General features: G+C 40.7%; 1 protein-coding gene across 1 annotated transcript in view; it reads left to right on the forward strand.

Annotated features, from left to right (window-relative positions):
* Cfap53 (cilia and flagella associated protein 53) overlaps window positions 1-14,462 on the forward strand; it is a 43,654-nt gene extending 29,192 nt beyond the window's left edge. Inside the window, exons 7-8 of the mRNA XM_052742544.1 lie at window positions 3,646-3,748; window positions 14,094-14,462. Coding sequence (XP_052598504.1) covers window positions 3,646-3,748; window positions 14,094-14,322 — 332 coding nt within the window. The 3' untranslated portion in view covers window positions 14,323-14,462. The remainder of the gene's footprint in view (window positions 1-3,645; window positions 3,749-14,093) is intronic.
* The last annotated feature ends 9,869 nt before the right edge of the window (window positions 14,463-24,331 follow it).

The following is a 24,331-nucleotide window of genomic DNA, read 5'->3' on the forward strand; positions in this document are numbered from 1 at the left end:
CCCCTGAAATCTTCCTCCTTCCTTCTTCTTTTCTCCTCTCAGATTTCTCCTTCTATTAATTCTCTCTGCCTGTCAGCCTTGCCTATCCTTTCTCTTGCCTCACCATTGGCCATACAGCTTTTTATTAGACCATCAGGTGTTTTAGACAGGCACAGTAACACAGCTTCACAGAGTTAAACAAATGCAACATAAACAAAAGTAATACATTTTAAAATAATATTCCCCAACATTTCCCCTCATTTCTTCTAAACAAAAGTGAAAGGTTTTAACTTTAACATAGTAAGACTGTATACAATAAGAACAATTGTCAAGTACAGATTACATTCAAAATGTACTGAATTCCAATTTATTTGTAGCTGATCAATTTAAAGAAAATACTCCATAATCTATCCTATCTTAGTAAATTCAAATTTTTATACCTAATTTACTTTCTATAATATCTAAAGGAAACTGCAACTGTAACTATCTAGTCTTCAACTGCATCAAAGGCCCTAGAATGGTATAATATTATTTAAACAAAAAGTGCATTACAAAAAATTTCCAAAAACTCTAGAAATGACAGAGATATTTGACTGCCTGGACAGTCACCCAAAGTTCCTCTGTAATGTTGGGGCATCTAGCATCAGCCTATGGGCCCAGAATATCTGGCAAACTTTTCAGACAATCAGGAAATTTGAAGGACTGTCCTGCCTTGTATTGGCAAAGTTCATCAGTCGGTTTCCTCTTTGTCCTGCAGAATATCTGGCAGTTTCTTTTGTGAAGCAGGAACCTTGAAGGACTATCCTACGTTGTTTTTGCAAAGTTCATTGGTCACTTTACTGTGGGTCCTGCAAAGCTTATACAATATGCAATCAGGCAGTCCAGGCAAAAGCAGTTTCTTTGCCCAGTGACTAACCTTGCCACAATGAAAGCAGTTTCATTCAATTCCCATCATCTCTGAAGTAAATTGGTACTTCCAGGAGCAGATTTGTCTCATTGTCATGAAAACCTTTAGGTTAACAAAATATTTTAAATGCCATATCCTGTAGATCTTTGAAGTGTTTGAAAACCATTTATCTATCTAAATATATCTATTTAACCTTGAAAACATACCTAATGTGACTACAAGTTTCATTATTATAGATTAACTGCTAACCTCATTTTTAGTTATATATTGCATTTTTAAAATGAGCTACATAAGCAAAATACTTCAAACAGGAGTAAAAACATGTATATAGTATAGCAAAAGTAACTTCAAATTTGTATCAATACACCAAAATCCATGCCAATACACAATATCTGAGATTAATAGTTGTCTTTTTATCCTATATTCCTATATTCCTCTAACTATAACAAACATCCATAACCCACTAAATAACCCAAAGCCTCCCATACCTCTCTTGGGAATGTGGACATCATGTTCTCCAAACTGCTTCCTGCTCTATGTGGACAAAGTATCTTTAGGGTCCCTGAGAAAATTTTAAGATAATGGCCAAGTCCTGGAAAGGCCAGAAGTAACCTTTGCTGATAGATATCACCTGTCAAGTTTCAGAAGGTCTCCCTTGATCATAACTGATCCATATTAACCTGGCACAAATCCACAGCCTCTTGTTTCCTATGGAAATGAAAGCAAAACCTCTTCTCCAAAGCATTTTTTATTTCTCTTTGACAAATACATTTCTTGATGTTTTAAAGTTAAGGCATTCCTAAAGTATATAGGCTGGTTTATTTCAACACTTCCTCTTTCAATCCCATGTCTCTTAGCAATTGTTGTTTGCTTATCAACATTCAAAACATTCAAAATCAACAAATAACATACAGGTTCCAGACTCCCTGTGTATTCCCCATCTGTATGTGGCTTATTCTTTTTCATTATTTTCTTCTCTCTTTAAAGACTTTATTACTTTGATTGCACAAGCAAACTTTAGACTGCTAAGCTACACCTGATCCTCCACACCACCCTCTTGTCTAGCTCTGCCCTCTTCTAGGTTCATGAGAGCCAAGCCTAAAGCTTGTGGCCCCATTAGAGGTTTGTTTGATCTGAACTGCATTCAACCCTCCTAGTTGTAGGAAACCACAAGCAAGTGGGGTGTTTTGTTTTGTTTTGTTTTTTACTTAGCTTGCTGTTTCTATTTAGTGCTGCCTGCTGAACAGCAGTGCCTCTTAAAGGAGTGGTATCTTTTTTGCCCCAGCTTTCTCAGGCCCTACCTAGGTAGATATATGCCAAAAATATGTTGGTTGTTTTTACTCTTTTGAGGGGCCTACCATCTAGCTCCCAAATAAATCTCACACAGAAGCTTATTCTTAATTATAAATGATTGGCCTTAGCTTGGCTTGTTTCTTGCCAGCTTTTCTTAACTTAAATTATCCCATCTATCTTTGGCCTTGGGGCTTTTATCTTTCTCTATTCCTGTGTACCTTTTCTTTTCTTCTTAGTCTGTGTCTGGATGTGTAGCTGGGTGGCTGGGTGGCTGGCCCCTAAAGTCTTTCTTCTTCCTTCCTCTCTCCTTCCTTCCTTCTTCTCTCCTCCTGCTATGGGATGTTCTGTATGGCAAATGTGTTGCTGGTTAGTCAATAAATAAAACACTGATTGACCATTGGCTAGGCAGGAAGTGTAGGCAGGACAAGGAGGAAAATAAAGCTGGGAAGTGGAAGGCTGAGTCTGAGAGACAATGCCAGCTGCCACAATGAGAAACAGCATGTGAAGATGCCGGTAAGCCACGAGCCATGTGGCAAGGTATAGATTAATGGAAATGGATTAATTTCAGCAAGTTAGCAAGAAGCCTGCCACGGCCATACAGTTTGTAACCAATATAAGTCTCTGTGTTTACTTGGTTGGGTCTGAGTGGCTGTGGGACTGGAGGATGTCAGAGATTTGTCCTGACTGTGGGCCAGGCAGGAAAACTTTAGCAACATCCTCCCAGATTTCTCTTATTAATTCTCACTGCCTGTCAGCCTTGCCTATCCTTTCTCTTGCCTCACCATTGGCCATACAGCTTTTTATTAGACCATCAGGTGTTTTAGACAGGCACAGTAACACAGCTTCACAGAGTTAAACAAATGCAACACAAACAAAAGTAATACACTTTAAAATAATATTCCCCAACATCTTAGCTAGCTGGCCCCAACATCCTGAATTCAAGTGGTACTCTTCCATCAGCTTTCTAAGCACCTGGGACTACAGGTGTACAACTGCACACCTGGGACTACAGGTGTACAACTGCACACCTGGCTTGTACTTCTCTTTTCCTTTGATTAAAAAATATTTTAATTTTATTACATTTATCTATTTATTTATTGTGTTCTCTCTCTCTCTCTCTTTGTGAGTGTGTGTGTGTGTGTGTGTGTGTGTGTGTGTGTGTGTGTGTGATTGTGGGTGTATGTGCGCATGCACAAAAGCACCATGGCACCTGTGGAGGTCAGAGGACAACTTGTTGGGGTCAGTTTTCTCATTCCACCATGTTTCAGTCCCAGGGATCAAATTCAGGTCTTCAGGCTTAGCAGCCTTTACCCACTAAATCATCTTCCTGGCCCTATGTTTCCATTCTATAGAATGGAGATCCACCCCAGCAATTCTGAAGACAATATGGCATTAGTGCCCAGAAAGATGTCAGCCGGTCTTGCTTGAAAAAAACTTTGTCAAGTAATTTCTCTTGTCTTTCTTAGTGCAACGAAAACTCAAAGAACAAGAAGAATTGGCTATAGAACAAGAACATATAAATGAAGGCCTGAAAGAACTTAACTGTGAAGAGAGGGAGAATTTTGCCAGGTATGATCTTGTTCTCTTTATTACCATTTCTTATGTAGAAAAAATGTATCTTTAACATAAGAATAATGCACTATTGATCCATACATTACTGATAGTATTTTATATTAATGCTGCACTGGTACATCAAGAACCAACCTTCCTTCCTTCCTTCCTTCCTTTCTTTCCATTTTGGGATTATGGTAGTTTGTACATAGCTATGCTCATCCTGTCTTTACATCCTTACCCTCTATCAGAAGTTTTTTCTTTCTCTCTTTCTTTCTTTCTTCCTTCCTTCTTTCCTTTGTTTCTTTCTTTGGTTTTGGTTTTTCAAGCCAGTGTTTCTCTATGTAGCTCTGTCTGTCCTGGAACTCACTTTGTAGACTAGGCTGTCCTTGAACTCACAGATATCCTCCTGTCTCTGCCTCCTGAGTGCTGTAATTAAAGGTATGTACCACTACCTGGTCAGTTCTTTTTCTTTTTAAAGAGGTTTTCCCCCCCTCACAGTTTCAGAGTTTCAATGAGTTATCACTATCACTTTGGGCCTATGACAGTGCAGAAATCTAAACACCTCATGACTGGGATGCAAGAGACAGAAAGAGGAAAGAGCTGAGATCCCAATATTTCCATCAAGGTCAAGATTCTAGTGACCAGAGGACTTCCCAGGAGGGTCTACTTAAAAGTGTCTGCTACCAGACTGGGGAGCTGGGCAGGTGGCTCAGTGGATGAAGTCCTTGCTACAGAAGCTTGAGGACTGGACCAGATCACAAGAACCCACATAAAAACTAGAAGCACTAAGACACAAAGACAGGAGATCCCTGGGGCAAGCTGGCTAGCTAGACTAGCCAGATTGGTGAGTTCTGAGTTCAACAAGTGACCCTGCCTCAATAAATAACATGGAGAGTGATTGCAGAAGACACTTGGCATAGACCAGAGTAGCCTAATAGCCAGATTAGCAGAAATGGCTCACATGCACAGCGCTCTTTGTATGTGTCCCCAAGACTATGCACTTATGTGTTTTGGTGCCTTTGGAAACACCACTGTTCTCCTGTGACAGTCTTCTCTGGGATCAGTATGCTTCCTTATGATTACCCAGTCAGGCTCAGGGGGAAAAGCAGGCCACCGTCTTCTTGCAGCTTTCCTCACTGTCTTCCCATGGGGTGCAGTAGAAGAAGAGGGCCTGTATCCTCTAATTCAGTCATCCTCTCTGCCTTGGGGTAGGGGATTCTGTCCATTCACTGATACCTGGTGCATATAAACATGTTCTTTTTTTTTCCTAGAAGAGTATGATTTTGTATCTAAGCCTTTTGCCAATTTGATAAAAATAGTATGTGGCCTACCCTGTTTACTTCAAATGACTGTTTCAGCTCTAAAGGGTGGCATGCATAGGAAATCAGAGGGCAAATTGTTGGCGTCAGTTTTAACCTTCTACCTTATGGATTGTAGGGGTCAAACTCAAGTCATCAGATTGGGTGGCAAGCTCCTTTACCTTGACAGTCCCTCCTTCCGATTTCCTACTTCCTACTTTATTGTTGGAGATTTGAAAACATTTTACCCACTGAGCCATGTCCCTGGTCCTAGATTCAAGATTGGAAAAAAGAAGAAGAAAATACCCAAGCCAAAGGTGGGGACACACACCTATAATTCTAGCACTCAGGTCGTACAGGCAATAGGATTAGGAGTTCAAGGTCATCCTCAGCTATGTAGTAGGTTCAATACCTGCCTCAGCTTACCTGAGAACTTGTCTTTCTGATGACTAGAAACCTGTCTTGAAACTACCTAGGGACCCATCTCTTTACCACAAACTGACTTGATTTGGTGAATTAAAGAAGACATTCTTGTTCCTTCAAGGATTTTAACAGCCCTATAAATATGTTTCCCTACTAGAGACAAAGGCTAAATAGAATTCTCATCATTCCACCAGCTAATATTAAAAATAATACTTGTGCAAGCTAGGAATGCTAGTGTATACCTGTAATCCCAGCACTGGGGAGATGTAAGCAGAGTTTAGGAGGTCAAGGTATCCTTGGCTATATATTTAGTTCAAGGTTAGCCTGGGCTACATAATAAACTGTCTCAATTAAAGGAAATAAGGGTGCCCAAATAGGTCAGTGGGTAAAGGTGTTTGACCCCAAGCCTGATATTGATATGTGTTGTGATAGTTTGAATAGGAACAGCCCCTTTAGGCTCAAATATTTGAGTGCCTGGTCATTGGGGAATGGTACTAATTGAGAGAGATTAAGGGGTGTGGCCTTGTTGGAGTAGGTATGGCCTTTTTGGGAGGAAGTGTGTCACTGTTGGTAGGCTTTGGGGTTTCAGAAGCCTAACCCAGGTCCAGTGTCTCTGTTTTTTTGTCTCTCTGTCTCTGTCTCTATCTTTCTGTCTCTCTGTCTCTCTGTGTCTCTGTCTCTGTCTCTCTGTCTCTCTCTGTCTCTCTGTCTCTGTCTCTCTCTCTCTCTGTTCCTGCCGCCTTTGGATCTGGATATAGAACTCTCTACATGGATCCAGATGTAGAACTCTCTACCATGTCTGCCTGAGTGCCATCATGTTTCCCACCATGAGGATAATAGACTAAACCTCTGAAGCTATAAACAAGCCCCAATTAAACGCTTTCCTCTGTAAGAGTTGTCATGGTCATGGTGTCTATTCATAGCAATAAGATTTTGACTAAAGCATGTGCATTGGTGGTTAGGATCAGTGCTGTAATGAAAGCAGTGAGTTTTGCCTGCTGAGAGGTAGTCTTGGGAAGGAGGGGCTGGACTCCATGGTCTGAGGTGGTAGGGAGTGATTTGACAGCTCCTCGGTGATGGTATAGCTGACTATTTTTAAGACACTGCCATGAGTGAAGCAGTCATGAGCCTCTGGGACAGGGGTATTAGAGTGCTATCCATAATTTCAGAAGTGAAGGAGATCAGTGGAGGAGGTGTTCATTGGCAATAAAGTATCCCTATTTAGGGGAGGGCATGGATACAGGGAGATAGAAGGGTGAAGGAAGGCTGAGTGCAGGGATTGGAGACATGAAGGCTAAAACATGAAGGGTAGGCTACATGTGATGGGTTGTAGATGGAAGTTTCTCTCCCACCTGCCTGTTCCCAAATACCCAGCAGCTGATTCCCAAATAATTGACTTGGAGCCTTCATATTACTTATAAATGTTCAGGCAGTAGCTCAGGCTTATTATTAACTAGCACTTACACTTAAATTAACTTGTAATTCTTTTTTTTTTTTTTTTTTTTTTTTTTGGTTTTTCGAGACAGGGTTTCTCTGTGTAGCTTTGCGCCTTTCCTGGAACTCACTTGGTAGTCCAGGCTGGCCTCGAACTCACAGAGATCCGCCTGGCTCTGCCTCCCGAGTGCTGGGATTAAAGGCGTGCGCCACCACCGCCCGGCAACTTGTAATTCTTATCTATGTTTAGCTGCATAGCATGGTACCTTTTCTCAAAAGGGCATTCTTATCTTGCTTCCTCTGCATATGGCTGACAACTCTTTGACTCCACCCTTCCTCTTCCCAGAATTCTCCTAGTCTGGTCACACCACCTATGCTTCTTGCCTAGCTACTGGCCAATCAGTGTTTTATTAAATCAATTCAAAAGACAAATCTTTCCAGGGTACAAGAGCATTATCCCACAGCATTTCCCCTTTTTTGTCTAATTAAAAAGTAAGATTTTAACTTCAATATAGTAAAACAAAAACAGTTATTAAGTAAGAATTACAGTCACAATTCTAATCCATTTGTATTTGACAAAATTAGAGAAAATAAGCCGGGCGGTGGTGGCGCACGCCTTTAATCCTAGCACTCGGGAGGCAGAGCCAGGCGGATCTCTGTGAGTTCGAGGCCAGCCTGGTCTCCAAAGCGAGTTCCAGGAAAGGCGCAAAGCTACACAGAGAAACCCTGTCTCGAAAAACCAAAAAAAAAAAAAAAAATTAGAGAAAATACTTAATTATCTATCTTATCTTGGTGAGCCTAAAGTTTTATATCTAATTTATCTTTCATTATAACTAAAGAAAACAATAACTTTAACTATCTAGTCTTTAATTCCATCAAAGACACCAGAAGGATGTAATGCTGTGAATATGTGTTGCTCTCACTGGTTGATAAATAAGGCTGATTTGGCCTATAGCCAGGCAGAATATAGCTAGATGGGGAAGCCAAATGGAATATAATAAGAAAGAAAGGTGGAGTCAAAGCAGGCACCAGCCAGCCACCCAAGGAGCAACATGACAGCAGACCTGTAATGCCACAGCCACATGACAATACAATAGATTGATAGAAATGGGTTAATTTAAGATGTAAGAGCTAGCTAGTAATAAGCCTGAGCCATCAGCCAAACATTTATAAGGAATATTAAGCCTCTGAGTCAATTATTTGGGAAGCAGCTGCCAGGTATTTGGAAGTTGCTGGCAGGACAGAAACTTCCATTTACAATGGGTAACTGATGGTGTGAAGCTACAGAGAGAGATTGATGAAAAGTAAGTTTTAGAGTTTCAAGGATAAGGAAGGAGGTTGTAGGTAGGACCTTTAGGAGAAGGGACCATCCTAGAAAGAGAGGAGCACTGTGGAGATATCAGTGAAAGGGATGAGAAGATTAGCCTGGCATAGGGTTAGAGCCTTGGCTATGGTGTTGCTGTGAAGGCCTTTTGCCACACTGATTTCCAAAGTGGCTGTACAAGTTTACAGTCCCCAACAGCAGTGGGTGAGCAGTCACTTGTTTTATTGATCTTAGCCATTCTGATGGGTATAAGATGAAATCACAAAGTAGTTTTGATTTACATTTTCCTGATGACAAGGGATATTGAACATTTCTAGAAGTGTTTCTCACCATTTGAGTTTACTCTTGAGATTCAGTTTAGATCTGTACCTCATTTTTAAAATCAGGTTGTTTTCTTTGATATCTAGTTTTTGATATCTTAATATATTTTGGATATTAGACCTCTATCAGATGTGTAGTTGGTAAAAATCTTTCCCATTCTGTGGGCTGCCAATGTGCCTGGATGATAGTATCATTTGCCATATAAAAGCTTTTCATTAAGTTTCATTAAGTTCCTATTTGTTAATTTTTGATCTTAGTTCCTGTGCTAATGCTGTTCTGTTCAGAAAGTCTTTTCCTGTACTAATGAGTTCAAGGCCATTCCTCACTTTCTTTTGTATCAGGCTTAGTGTATCTAGTTTTGTGTTGAGGCCTTTGATCCATTTGGAGTTTAGTTTTCTGCAGAACGATATTAATAGTCTATTTGGCTTCTTCTACTTGCAGCCATCCAGTTTGACCAGCACCATTTGTTGAAGGTTCTGGTTTTTGTTCAGTGTATATTTCTGCTTATTTATATAAAAAAATAACCCAAGTGTCCATAGATGTGTGGCTTTATATCTGGGCTTCAATTGGATTCCTTTGATTATCATGTTTGTTTTTGTGCCAGTGCCATGCTGATGCTGTTTTTATCACTATACCTCTGTAGTACAACTTGAAATCAGAGATGGTGATACTTTCAAGAGCTCTTTGATTATTCAGGATTGTTTAAGTTATCCTGAGCTTTTTGTGTTTCCATATGAACCTGAAAATTGCCCTTTCAGAATCTGTGAAGAATTGTGTTGAAATATTGATGGGGATTGCATTGGTTCTCTAGATTGCTTTCCATAGGATGGCCATTTTTACTATATTAATCCTACTGATCCATGAGCATGGGAGATTTTTCCATCCTCTGATATGTTCTTCAATTTCTTTCTTCAATGTCTTAAATTTTATCATACAATCTTTCACTTGCTTGGTTAGGGTTACCCCAAGATATTTTATGTTATTTGAGGCTCTGGAGAAAGGTAATGTTACCCTGATTTCTTTTTAAGTCCATTTGTCATTGGCATATAGGAGGGCTACTGATTTTTGTGAGCAAACTTTGTTTCTAACTACTTTGGTCAAAGTATTTATCGGCTGTAGGCGTTTTTTATGTGTACTACCATATCATCTGCAAATAGGGCTATTTTGACTTTCTCCTTTCCAATTTGTATCCCCTTGATGTCCTTCAGTTATGCTACTGCTCTAGCTAGGACTCCCAAGTCCTATATTGAATAGCTATGGAGAGAGTGGACAGCCAGGTATTGTTCCTGATTTTAGTGTGATTGCTTTGAGTTTCTCTCCATCTAAGCTGATGTTGGCTCTGGGATTGCTGTAAACTACCTTTATTATGTTGAGGTGTACCTCTTTTATCTCCAATCTCTCCAGGACTTTTATCATGAAGGGGTGTTGGATTTTCTCAAAGGCCTTTTCTGCATCTAATAAGTTGATCAAGTGATTTTTGTCTTTTAGTTAGTTTATATGGTGGATTACATTTATTGATTTATGTTTAACAATCCCTGTATCTCTGGGATGAAGCCCACTTGATCATGATGGGTGATCTTTTGGATGTGTTATTGGATTCCATTTGCAAATATTTTATTGAGAATTTTTGCATCTATGTTCATAAAGGAAATAGTCTGTAATTCTCTTTCTTTGTTGGATCTTTATGTAGTTTGAGTATTAAGGTTACTGTGGCCTAGTAAAATGAACTGGGCAATGTTGCTTCTATTTTTATTTTGTGTACTAGTTTTAGGGGTATTGGTATTAACTCTTCTTTGAAAGTCTGGTATGATACTTTAATAAAACCATCTGGCCCTGGGCTCTTTTGGTTGGTAGAGTTTTAATTACTGCTTCTAATTCACTGAGGATTATAGGTCTGTTTAAATTGTTTATCTGATCTTGATTTAAGTTTGGTAAGTGGTATGTATCAAGAAATTTATCCATTTCTTTTAGACTTTACAATTTGGTAGGATACAGGTTTTTAAAGTATGTCTTTATGATTCTTTGGATTTCCTTGATGTCTGTTATGTCCCCTTTTCATCTCTAATTTGGTCAATTTGGATATTCTCTCTCTTGCCTTTTGGTTAATTTGGATAAGGCTTTGTTAATCTTACTAATTTTCTCAAAGAGCCAACTCTTTGTTTTATTGATTCTTTGTGTTGTTTTGTTGTTGTTTGTTTGTATGCTATTGATTTCAGCCCTGAGTTTGATTGTTTCTTGCCTGCTACTCCTTTTGAGTGTGGATTTTTTCTTTTTGTTTTAGAGCTCTCAGGTATGTTGTTAAGTTACTAGTATGTGGTCTCCCCGGTTATTTTTTTAATGTAGACACTTAGTGCTATGAATTTCCTTCTCAGAACTGCTTTCATTGTTTCCTATGAATTTGTGCATGTGGAGTATTTATTTTCATCCAATTCTGGAAAGTCTTTAATTTCTTTCTTGACTCATTTCTCATTCAGTAGAGAGTTGTTCAGTTTCCATGAGTCTGTAAGCTTCTGGTGTTTCTGTTTTTGTAGATATCTGTCTTTAATCCATGGTGGTTAGATAGGGTGCAGGGTGTTCTTTCAATTTTTTTTAATCTGTTGAGACTTGCTTTGTGTCTCAGTATGTGGTCAGTTTTGGAGAAAGTGCCATGAGGTGCTGAGAAGAAGCCGTATTCATTCATCCATTCATTTGTTTATTCATTCATTCATTCATTCATTTTTATTCTCCTATGTTACATCCCAACTACAGTTTCCCCTCCCTCCTCTCCTTCCAGTTGTTTCTCCCCACCTCCCCTGGCCCATAGATTCACTCCTACTCCATTTTCCTTCAGAAAAGGGCAAGCCTCCCAGGGATATCAACCAAACATGGAATATCAAGTTGCAGTATGACTAGGCATATCCCCTCATATTAAGACTGGATGAGGCAATACAGTAGGAATAAAAGGCTCCCTAAAGCAGGCAAAATGTCAGAGACAGTCCCTGCTCTCACTGTTAGGATTCCCACAAGAGGACCAAGCTACACAACTGTGACATATATGCAGAGGACCTCAGTTGGTCCCACGCTGGCTCACTGGTTGTTAGTTCAGTTCCCATGGGACCCTATGAGCCCAGGTTATTTTCATTGACTTTTTTTTTTCTGTTGGTCATGTTTGACTCTATTCTAGGTCTCTGGGCTACGCAGACACTGGGTCCTGGCCCTCCAGGCAGTGTTATGGCTGGGCTTCCTCTCATGGCATGGGTCTCAAGCTGGACCAGCCATCATTGGCCACTCCTACAAATTCAGTGCTACCATCTTGCAGGCAGAACTAATTGTAGGTCACCAGTTTTGTGACTGGGTTGGTGTCCCAATCCCTCCACTGGAAATCTTGCCTGGTTACATAAGATGACTGGTTCAGGCTCCATATCCCCCATTACTGGGAGTCTTAGCTAGGGTCACCCTCATAGATTCCCAGGAGTTTCCGTTGCAATTCCAAAGCCCCTCAATTCCAGTCATCTCTCCCAGTACTCTCTCTTTTCATCTTCCTCTCACCTGATCCCTCCTTTTCCAGCCCTGTTTGCCCCCAGTCCACCCATAAATATACCTTTATGAATAAACATAAAGGGTATATTCTTTTGTGTTTGGGTGAAATGCTCTGTAAATATCTTCTAGGTACATTTGGTTTATAATGTCAGTTAGCAACAGCATTTCTGCTTAGTTTCTGTCTGGATGACTTGTCTGTTGGCAAGAGAGGGTTTTGAAGGCTCCCACTATTCGTGGGTGAGGGTCAATATGGGATTTAAGCTGTGGTAGTGTTTCTTTTATGAACTTGGGTGCCCTTGTATTTGGTGCATAGATATTAAGAATTACAATGTCCTCTTTGTGGCCAGCCCCAAGAGGGAGTTTTTAGATTTAATATTTGTTTGATGGAGGTATCCATTTCTTCTATCATGTCTTCAATGCCTGAGATTCTCTCTTCTATCTCTGGTATTCTGTTAGTGAGCCTTGCTTCTGTGGTTCAAGTTCTTAAGTTTTTTCATTTCCAGATTTCCCTCAGTTCGGGTTTTCTTTTTTGATTGATTTCCTGCTGTGGAATGTTCTGTATGGCAAATGTGTTGCTAATTAGTTAATAAATAAAACACTGATTGGCCATTGGCTAGGCAGGAAGTGTAGGCGGGACAAGGAGGAGAATAAAGCTGGGAAGTGGAAGGCTGAGTCAGAGAGACACTGCCAGCCGCCACGATGAGAAACAGAATGTGAAGATACCGGTAAGCCACGAGCCATGTGGCAAGGTATAAATTAATGGAAATGGATTAATTTAGGCTGTAAGAACAGTTGGCAAGAAGCCTGCCACGGCCATACAGTTTGAAACCAATATAAGTCTCTGTGTTTACTTGATCGGGTTTGAGCGGCTTGGGACTGGCAGGTGAGAGAGATTTGTCCTGACTGTGGGCCAGGCAGGAAAACTCTAGCAACAATTTCCACTTTGAAGTTTTGAACTGTTTTATTCTTCTCTGCTGTTTGCTTATGTTTTCATAGATTTCTTTAAGGTGTTTATTCACTTCCTCCTTAAGGAGCTCCAGCATATCCATAATGGATGTGTTAAGTTCCTTGTCTTATGCTTCAGCCATTTTGCATTTCTCAAGGCATACTGTAGTAGTTCTTGTGTTCTAGTGGGGACATATTTTCCTGGATATTATTGTGTTTTAATGCTGGCAGATAGGCATCTGTATTTAGGAAGGTTATAATTTTGGGTGCAGATATCTCTGTGGTCTGATGGAGAAGGGGGCATAGAGGAGTAGGGGTGCATCAGATGTTCTGCTACAGAGCTTGGGGGTTGGATTTAGAAGGAAGAAGAGGCAAATATCTAAAGTTAGCCTACCTGTTTCCCTGGATGTTGTGGCGGCCAGCATGTCTGTTTGTGTTGGGGGCTTAGATAGTAGGGTGAGTGGGAGGAAAGAAAGTTGGATAAAAAGGTTTCCATGATGTATTGGGGATGGGAATTAGAGAGTAAGGGGAGACTGCAGTAGGTGTTCTGCTGCAGAACTGTGGATGAAACTGTTCAGGGTGTTTTAAAGAGCTCTCTATGCTTGTTCTTAGGACCAGGGGCTTTGGTTTAAGGTAATGTCACAGTTGTACCATCAGTAGTTATTATGGAACAACTAACCGGAGTTTTCTTATTTATTAAAAGGGTATTTATTTCTTTTTATTGTATGTGTGTACATGTTTTGCCAGCACCACATACGTGTCTGGTGACCTCAGAGCCAGAAGAGGATATTGGTGCCCTTGGAAGTAGAGTTCCAGATCGTAGTGACCTATAACACACGTGCTGGAAACTGTACTTGTGTCCTCTGGAAGAGCAGTTAGTGCTCTTAACCTCTGAGCCATCTCTCCAGCATTGGAGTTTCTTAAATATGAAAAAAAAAAAACCCAGAACTGTTACATAATCTAGCAATCCCACTTCTCAGTCTCTAAGTGGTATTTGCATGTTCATATTCATGGAAGTGCTTTATTTCATGATAATGCTATAAATAAATCCAAATGTAACTTTTAATGTTATCCTTTGTTGTCTTTAAAACCTTAGGCGCTGTGGTTTGGCTAAGGAGTATAGGAATCAACTTCGGATGCAAATTGCCTACCAGCAGCAGGCTCTAGAAGCGGAGAAGGAGGAGAAACGCCAGGAATTTGAAGCAGGCATGGCAGCAAACAAGGCCTGTCTGGACAGGATCCAGGAGATCCTCTCAGAGCATCAAGCTCTGTCTCAGAATGAACACCCCATGCGGAGGGCTTGCCCTGACAAGCTTCCAAGATAGTTTATTAAATGTCAATGCACAGTTTCTGGGTCTTTTAGTGTTTTGTAACTACACCTTTTAGCTAATGGATAAACACTTATTCTCTGTGTTTGTATACTTTATTAGACATAATTATCTTCCTTCAAATAAATGTATTTTTTTGTCTAGATACTAGTCAATTCTTCATTGCCATGACATGATACCTGACATTACCAACTTAATGAGAGTAAAGATTGATTTTAGCTTCTGGTTGCAGAGTTTTCAGTATAGCATGTCTGGTTTTACAGGATGTGAAGTTCCTGTGTGGTACTTTACCCAAACCCTGGAGACAGGAAATGGGTTTGCTTATAGTTTGGGCCATGATGGGGTCCCATATGGTGATATATTGTGTACCCTAATAAACTTGCCTGAGGATCAGAGGACAGAGCCAGCCACTAGATTAGACACAGAGGTCAGATACTAGTGGCACACACCTTTAATCCTAACACTCAGGAAGCAGAGATCAGTCTGGATCTCTGTGAGTTCAAGACCACCCTATATGAGATTGACTCAGTCTAGGAGAGAAAACAGAGCCAGGCAGTGGTGACACATACCTTTAATTCCAATACTGGGAAGCACATACACCATTAATCCCAGGAAGTAATATGGCAAGGCAAAGAAAGGTATATAAGGCATGGGGAGACAGGAACTAGAGGCTCTTTTTAGCTGAGGCCTTTTGGGTGAGGACTCAGAGGCTTTTAGGATTGGCTGAGGAGTTGGCAAGGTAAGTTTGGCTGTGGCTTGCTCTGCTTCTCTGATCTTTCAGCTTTCACCCCAGTATCTGGTACCAGGTTTTTATTAATAAGAGTGTTTAACATTCAAACAACAGTCCTGTCCCCACCCCACCCCCTACTACCTACTGTGATAAAACACTGACCAAATGCTGGAATACTTTCTGGCTCACTCACAAGTTCATGATTAGCTTCAGCTTCTTGTATAGCCTAGGAAAGATGCTACCCACAGTGGGCTGTGCCCTCCAACATCAACCAATAATCACGACAATCTCCCAAAGACATGTCCACAGGCCACTCTGATCTAGACAATCCCTGGATGGAGGCCTCTTCTCTCAGACACTCTAGGCTGTGTCAAGCTGACAAAGCCAACAGAACAGAACCTAATGCTTGAATTTTTTTTTTTTTAGCTTCTCTCTCTAAGAATGAAAGACTAGAATCCAGACCAGACTGCTGCTCAGGCCACAATCCCTGCAGCAACCCTTCCCCTCTCATAGAAACTGGCAGGTGCCTGCTGAGGCACTGTCCATGCCGCGCTAGCCAACAGACTTCCAGGTGCCCAGATTTCTTCCCTGGGGGAATGAGTATACAGAAAAGGAGACACTGGGTGTGTACAGGGAGAGCACATTCTGCTCCGTACTTCTTCTCTGTCTCCTACCTGAGAATTGGAGAGCCTGGCTTCAGGCTTGTCCTATAAAACCACTCCTACCTTCAGAAAGCTGCAAGAGAAGAACTCCTCATTTACCACACAGGCCTGGTTCCTCTCTTCAGAGCCCCCACCATGCTGTTGTCTCTCTGTCTGTCCATTTGTCCAGGGCATTAACAACTTCTCTAGTAAACTGCTTATGTCAAACAGTCCATTTCAGTGTCCCTCTTGAACCTGCATCTGAGATCTTTCATTTTCCTATGTCAGCATTACAATAGACAACAGACAGGACATACAGGTATGGAGCCTCAGCTCTGAGATGTTATCAGAATTTTTCCCGGATCTTCTCTGACAGTTATGCCTTGGGCTATTCTCACTCACAGCACGAAATTTCCTTGAAAAATTTTATGTCTTATTGTTTGGGAGATGGACCCCAGGATCTTGAAAATGTTGGGTGAAATGTTTGCCTAGATCCCAAACCCTCTTTTTACTTAAAAAAAAAAAATGCGCTATCATCTGAGTTACCCAGGCTGGTCTTGAATATGTGATCTTGCCTCATTCTCCAGAGTAAACAGGATTATAGGCCAGATGACAATTTAATTCTTTCAGGTCTCTGTCATACTGTCCCCTGGTTCTGTTCCTGTGTCTATGACAAGGTAGCACTGTCACAGCCAAAGATGTAATTGGAAGCTTCTCACCTCAAGACCAACAGAAAACAGGTAACAGGAAGGGACCAGGGACAAGACATGTACTTCAAAGGCATGCTGCCACCCCACCACACACACACCTGCCATGAGTTACTTCCTCCAACTAGAAACACCCTTCCACAGCTCTATCATCCACAATGGTGGATCCTAATTTTACATCTATCATTTAGAGATAAGAAGGCCCAAAGCAAATGATTGAAAAATAAGAGCAAACCCCCAACTCTCTGGCCATCATGCCTCTAGTGTTGGATCCTAGAGCTGTGCAAATAAATGGGGACCAGACCACTGCAGTCTATTAACCTGAAGCAAACTTCATTCTCTCACCATGGGGTACCAAAACTTCTAGCTAGCTAGGGCCACAGACCAGTCAGGATTTAGCACTGTGACCTTGAGAGGAGGCCACAAGCTTCTTTTTATAATAAAAAAAATATCACAGGCCAGGTGATGAGTCAAGGAATTTTTACAATCATGAGGTAAAGGTTTGGGGAGTATCAGGGAAACTTTTGAAATCTTGAGTTTAGGCCTTTAGTCACAGTGCATTCTGAGATTCACAGTTTTTGATTACAGAGTGTTGGTTCAAGATGTTTGTGAAAGTTGTGACTATCCTGACACAACTATGGGTCTGTCTTAATTCTTAACCGACTGCTTTTCCCACGACTGGAAGGTATGTAGGGCAAAGGGTGACTGTTAAAGGTTAACCAACATCCCTGGAATATGTGTGTAATCTGTATAAATAAGCATACAATTTTTCATATTCCTGGGCTCTTTGTTCCCCACTTGAGTTTATACCAGAATCAAACCCTTGATTCTTCTGAATCTACAGATGAGACTGAGTCTGAGTCAGAGTTTTCAACAATTGCATATTGTGAGTGGAGAATCAAGAGTTCTACCAAAGAAATGCTGTGTAGTGGTTATTCATTCTACCTATGGCCTTAGGATACCAGTCCCTAGGGCGTGGCCTGTTGGCTAGCTTAAGACCTGGGAATCATGTATGTGCATTCCTACTTTCTCATCTCTTTCGACATCTTGGATGGTGGAGACTGAACCTGCCAGCATGAAGCAGTGTGGGACCAGTTCTCAGCCTCCCAGGACTCTGAGACTGAATTTGCCCTATCCTGTATTAGTGAGTTGTTCCCTCAATATAATCATTTAATAAATAGCCCTTTTATCAGTAATCCATGGATTTCCTGAATTATCTGGTGCTGTGGAATGGTCTTTCTATATGTTGTAAATATGTGTTGCCACTGTTGGTTAATAAAGAAGCTGTTTTGGCCTATAGTAAGGCAGAATAATAGCCAGGTGGGAAATCCAAGAGAGATACAGGGGTAAGAGGGCAGAGTCAGGGAGATGTGATCCCACCACCCCAGGAGGAACAAGATGCCAGCAGACTGGTAATGCCACAGTCACAGGGTGAAATACAGATGACTAGAAATAGGTTAATTCAAGATGAAAGAGCTAGCTAACAAGAAACCTGAGCCATAGACCAAACAGATTGTAATTAATGTATGCCTCTGTGTGTTTACTTGGGGCCGAATGGCAACATGACTGGGTGGGACAGGAAAACTTCCAGCTACAATTGGCTCCCAGATTTGGCGGCAAGAGTTTCCACCTAAAAGAAGAGATTCTAGAATGGAGCTAAAAAACCACCTTCCAGCCGGGCGGTGGTGGCGCACGCCTTTAATCCCAGCACTCGGGAGGCAGAGCCAGGCGGATCTCTGTGAGTTCGAGACCAGCCTGGGCTACCAAGTGAGTCCCAGGAAAGGCGCAAAGCTACACAGAGAAACCCTGTCTCGAAAAACCAAAAAAAAAAAAAAAACCACCTTCCTAGTTGTGTCTCTCCTGCAAGGTGTGAGACAGAGATGGAGCAGCATGTGGACTTGAGCTACAGCATGGCAGACTTCTGCCACAGTACACAGAGGCATCTCCAAGCTGTGCAGCACACTGTGTGGCAGATTTAGCTTTTGCTATAAGGGTTCTGGGCTACATGCTGCTTGGTGGAGGCATGGACTCATTGCTTCCCAGAGTTGGTGGTGAAAATATCTCCCAGAACTGGCAGTAAACATACCACAGCCACGTTGAAAAACCAAACAGGATGGAGCCAGCAGCCAAAGTTGCAGATTCAGTCCTAGCTGTGCAGCTTAACAGTTTAAAAGCTCTCCTGGTCAAAAAAGGATTACAGATACACAATAAGAAAAGATTCAAATGGAGAAAACTCTAAACAGTTTACAGTGTGTGTAAAAACAAATGTAGGCTTGGAAGACAGTAGAAAAGGAGCATAGGCAGTTATATAAAGAAATAGACAGTTTTAAAAAATAAAGTCTTTAAAAAGATAGTAAAAGTAATATGAAAGTTAAACCATATAAGGATGGAAAATGCACAGAAAGTCTGGATTATGTATATGATTGTGCTTTCTTTGAAAATTTTGGCTGTTAATGATCTAACAACAGAAAGACATTTGATTGTAAATGTTGCTGAGTTAAACCAACATATATATATATAAGATATTTTGACTTTAAAATTTGAGTCTAAGAATATGTTGCTTTGGAAAAGAGGTTCTGCTTCTGTTTCCACAGAAGATGAGAACCTGTGGATTGTGTCTAGGTTAATATGGTTTGATCAAGCAAAACCCCCTGAAAAATCTCCAATGAGATGGTCCAGATGATCCAAAATTTCAGAGCACCTCTGTTGCAGTTTCCTCTGAGTTCTATATCCAAAAAGGCTTCAAGGCTGCTGGCTGAGATGATCTAGCTTCACAGACTACTCTAGTCAGGACTTGACCATAATCCTAAATTTTCTCAGGGTCCCCCAGTCAGCAGGAAGTACCCTAGAAAACTATGCCCACATTCCCCAAAAAATGTATTATGGAAGTATGTCTTTGTTTGGTTATAAATTGTTATGGGTCATAGTCAATCTCTTTCTAAAGGAAGAAAGAGAGATATGATATAGAAATGATGAAAAAAGTGGTAGATTATTAAATCTACTTTAATCCAAAAAAAAACAACTGTTAATCTTACATATTTTACATCAGTATGGATTTTAGTTTATTGATACAAATTTAAAGTTAATTTTGTTATACTGTAGGTGTATTTCTACTCTTGTTTAAGGTATTATGTTTTTGCAACTCAATTAAAATTGTAATATATATTAAGAAATACAGATTAATAGTCATCTATGATAATCAAACTTATAGTCATGTTAGTTAAGTTTTCTAGGTATACATAGATATATTTCAATTAAGTAGGTAATCTTCAAACACTTCAAAGACCTATAGAATATGGCATTAAAATATTTTTAAGAACTTAAACATTTCTGGACATTGAGACATGTCTGCTCCTGGTGCCACCAATCTACTTCAGAGAAGATAAGGAGCTTTGAAGAAACTCTGTATGGAGTTTGCTTTCTTTGTGGCCAAAGTTAGGCATTTGTGCTGCAGGCCACAGGAATATATCATAAGAACTCAGCTGGTTATGGCAAAGTCACTACCTGGAGGGATCAGGGAATTCCTCCAGAGGAAACCAAATTCCAAGGAGTTTTTGATGTTATTTGGCTTGTTATATATCAGCTGTATTCTGTTATGAAAATCATGTGTGCCTTCATAGTTTTCCCAATTGACTTTTCCCTAAGAAGGGCTAACAGTGTGGACTGATCACTCTCTGGACATACACATTCCAGGTATTTGGAGAACAGCCTCAGGAAAGACTTTCTCTGGAATCAGATATCTCCCTTAGCCACTTTCAAGGAGTAACAGTGATAACAGCCCACATGCAAGTCTCCTGATTTAAGATAAATTCCACAAGGAGACATTGCCTAGGTCAGGTAGACGTTCAATAATAGCTTTACACAGTTTAGCTTGGATCCTCCTTTCTTGTACAACCTTACTAATAGACTCCTAACTTCTTTCCTAACCACTTCTAGGAATGTAGACTGAGTACATAGATCCCCTTTTTGATATGCTAACCAGTCATTAGCACTCAATTGACCTTCTCTTTTACCACTCCCATTTTAGATTTTAAAAGAAAGCCTGGTGGTCACTGCCTGAGGAAAATTATTACCTGCCTTTGTGACCCTGTAGAATTCAAGCCTGGTGACCTTGCTTGACCAGGGGCTTGCTATAACTGGATTCCTGGGAGACTTAGGTAGAATGTGGAGAATGGAGGATGGAGAAGAGAAAAGAGAATGGAAGAACTAGATGAGTAAGAACTTGAGAGGAACAAACTGAGATGGGGAAGAACTAGATGGATGAGAACCTAGAAGGGACAGAACTAGATGGATGAGAACCTAAAAGGGACAGAACTAGATGAAGGAATTAAGATAGAACCTGGAGGGATCAGACAGAATAATGAAATGTATTGACGAAGAAATTTTGTGTACATAGATTCATTTCTTTTCATCAAAGATTAATTATCAGCTGGTTGTAGATTCTTCCCAGACCCTGGGAGGGGACTATTGAGGAGCTGGACCCCCATAGTCCCTGATACATTTGGGCGAGAAACTGCTCTTGCCTGGACTGCTTGACAGTATGTTGTATAAACTAGACATACAAGACCCATAGGAAAGTGACCACTAAACTTTGCAAAAACAAGGTGAGATGGTCCTTCATGTTCCTGCTTCACAGAAGATATTACCAGATGTTCTATAGGACACAGAGGAAAGTGACTGATATACTTTGCCAATAGGCAGAAGAGTCCTTCAAATTTCCTGCTTCATTGAAAAGTCTGCCAGATACTCTAGGCCTATAGGCTGAAGATGGATGCCCCAACATTACAAAAGAAATTTGGGTGACTGTCCAGGCAGCCAGATGTCTCTATCATTTCTAAAATTTTGGAAGTTGCTTACAATGCACTTCCTGTTTACTAAAGTAATATTATATCCTTCTGGGATCTTTGATAGAGTTGAAGACTAGATAGTTATAATTATAGGTTTTCTTAATCATGATAAAAGGTAAATTAGATATGAAACTTTAGACTCACAAAATAGGGTAGATGATGGAGTATTTTCTTTCACTTTGCTAAATACAAATAGACTAAATATTGTAGCTATAATTCTTGCTGAATAACTCTTTTGTTACATGTAGTTTTACTATGTTAAAATGAAAACTTTCCTTTTTGATTAGACAGAAAATGGAAAGTGCTGAGAGATGGTCTTTCATATGCTGTGAATATATGTTGCTACTATTGGTTAACAAAGAAGCTGTTTTGGCCTATGGTAAGGCAGAATAGCCTGACAGGAAATCCAAGAGAGATATAGGAAGGAGAGGGCAGAGTCAGAGAGACACAATCCAGCTGCCCAAGGAGGAAACAAGATGCTAGCAGACCAGTAATTTCAAGGCCACATGGCAAAATATAGATTAATAGAAATGGGTTAATTTAACATGAAAGAGCTAGCTAACAAGAAGCCTGATCCATAGGCCAAGCAGTTTGCAATTAATATTAAGCCTCTGAATGATTATTTACAAGCAGCCATGGGATTGGGAACTGGTGGGAAGGACACAGAAAAGCTTCCGGCTACAATTCAGTCCTTTCCAAATCTAATCATCACATTAATCACACAAGGACCAATCATTAAGAGTATCAAAAGAATAAGCAATGGTCCAGCAGTGGAGGACAATAGGATTGTTGGCCAAAGGGACCAATTAAAGAGCTTATGAAATCAGGAAAATGATGGTTGTTTCTCTGTCTTTCAAGGAGACTTACTTTGAGCTCTTGAAGAGTGTTTCTAACAATGCCTGAGTTGTTAGCATAGAAACAAAAGCATTCACCCAAGGTGGCACATAGCCCTCCTTGTTTCAGGAGTATTAACTTTAGTCCCCTTCCTTTTTGTAGAACCATTTCTGCTAAAGAGTCTACCTGTTGTTCAAAGTATGAGGTTGCTGCCTGGAGGTGGAATAAGTCTTTTTCTATGGCCTCCAAGAGACTATTGTAACTGTCTTGGCTAGTGATCAGTGATGCTTCTTCCAGGGCAGCAGAACCCACAATACCTACTCCCATTATTATGGGGATGAATATTGAGGCTCCTCCCAGAGAGGAGTTCAAATGTTTTCTTCCAGCTGAGTCATCATAGTAATATATTTGTGGGACAATTTTTGCTAAGACACAGAGTTCATGCTAGTTTCCCATGGTGAAAAGGCTAGTTGATATACAGGGTATAAACCCACAGTAGAGTTGTACCAAGGCCCTCAGGGGAGTGACTAATTGATGAGAGTTGTCTAAGTTAAGAGCATTTGAAGACCTTGAGAAAACATATTTTTGCATATTGGCAAATAGGTAGTTTTGTCTAAAGGGTAGTTATATGAGCAGAAGCAGGTGGCATCCCCTCAAATGTCTCCCATGGTGAGAGGCACCTCCCAGGGACAGCCTGTCCTGTTGGTTAGAAACATAGTCCCGAGTTTTACAGATGTCTGTGTAACCAGAAGGCCTAGTTCTATGTAAAATGGTGGTCTAGGATCTAGGTACAACCAGCAGTCATCAGTAAGATTGGTATTGGTAGAATTAAGAAGGGAGTAGGTGGCAAGGACAGTATCATAGCAGGTGTCCATAGGCACTGGTGGTTTAATTGGCTTGTTATTGTTTCTTTAGTTATTGTTAACACATCAGTCTCTGGTAGAGTGGTATTTTGGACTATCTGGATGGTGCTGGGCTGAGTTGGGAAGGCCTGAGTGGGAATCATGAGAGGGATAAGGAGGTCATATAAAGGTCCTATGGGGAGGACAGGAGTCCTGACCTGTGATCATTGTATGGTAAATGCCATTCCACAGTCATTACTGGACTCCCATAACCTGAATCCCCAAGATCTTTCCGAGTCCCAGAAGCTATAAGCTTGTGGGTGTATGGCATTCCATTTTAAAACTTGGATTATAATAGAATTACAGAATATGAGTCTTGTGCAGGAGCTATTGACAGGAGCTGATAGTGTAATAAAGGAGTCTTGTTAACATTCCAAGAGGGAGCCAAAGTTTCACATCCCCAGGATAGACACCAGAATTCATTTTGACTGGAGCAGGCTGGGATAGAGATAGCCAGGCAAACATTGAAGTGTTCCCCTTGAATTTCTCCTGAAAGACATTTATTAAGGGCCAGAGGTTTACATACTTTCATAGACTGAGAAGCAAGTTGGGCACCTCCCCCATGAATGGCTCTCCTGGGTATCTTATTGAATATTAGGTCTTGCATTAGATGACACAAGTCAGTTTTAAAGATTGGGGCTGACTCAAAATCAGATTGGAACACTTCAGAAGGCAGAGTTGCTTGTTCAGAAGTCTGAGTCTCCAAATAAAAGTAACACGAGAGGGTACTGGGAGATTCTCAGAAATCCCAGGGACTAGGCATAAGTAAATCAGAAAAGTCATGATAGCTTAACAGCTTTTTGTCTTATCTTTAGGGGGTCCTCAGTGTGTGAGGAGGCCTTCTATCTAATGTCTGGGTCATCTGATCTTCCATTGTGAGTGGGTTTGAGATGTGAGTGGTGAATCATTTTGATTCCACCAATCTTAACAACAGTTGGGATAGTTAGGATCACTGTGTGCGGTCCCTTCCAGTGTGGTCCAAGGGCCTCTTTATGATGTCTTCAGACCAAATGAGGTCACCTCATTTGTGCCAGTGTGATTTGGCAAGTGGCAACTCATAAATGTGTCTGTGGAGTGGGAAGACATTGTTCTGGGTGGTCTGGAGAGCCTGGATGGACTTAGAAAACTTGTATTCAGATATTTTAGCCATGACTTCTGAGAGGAGTCTGAGAACCAAGAGAGTGGGTCTTCCAAACATGATTTCATAGGGCATTAACCCACAGTCGTAGGGAGTGTTCTGTTCCTGGAACAGGGCAAAGGGTAGGAGGGCTGGCTAGTTATTGCCAGTTTCTAGGGTTAATTTAGTCAAGGTCTCTTTAAGGTCTGATTCATCCTTTTTATCTAT

The sequence above is a fragment of the Peromyscus californicus genome, unplaced genomic scaffold, assembly GCF_007827085.1.
Source record: "Peromyscus californicus insignis strain IS unplaced genomic scaffold, ASM782708v3 Scaffold_17__1_contigs__length_78620276, whole genome shotgun sequence".
Lineage (NCBI taxonomy): Eukaryota > Metazoa > Chordata > Mammalia > Rodentia > Cricetidae > Peromyscus > Peromyscus californicus.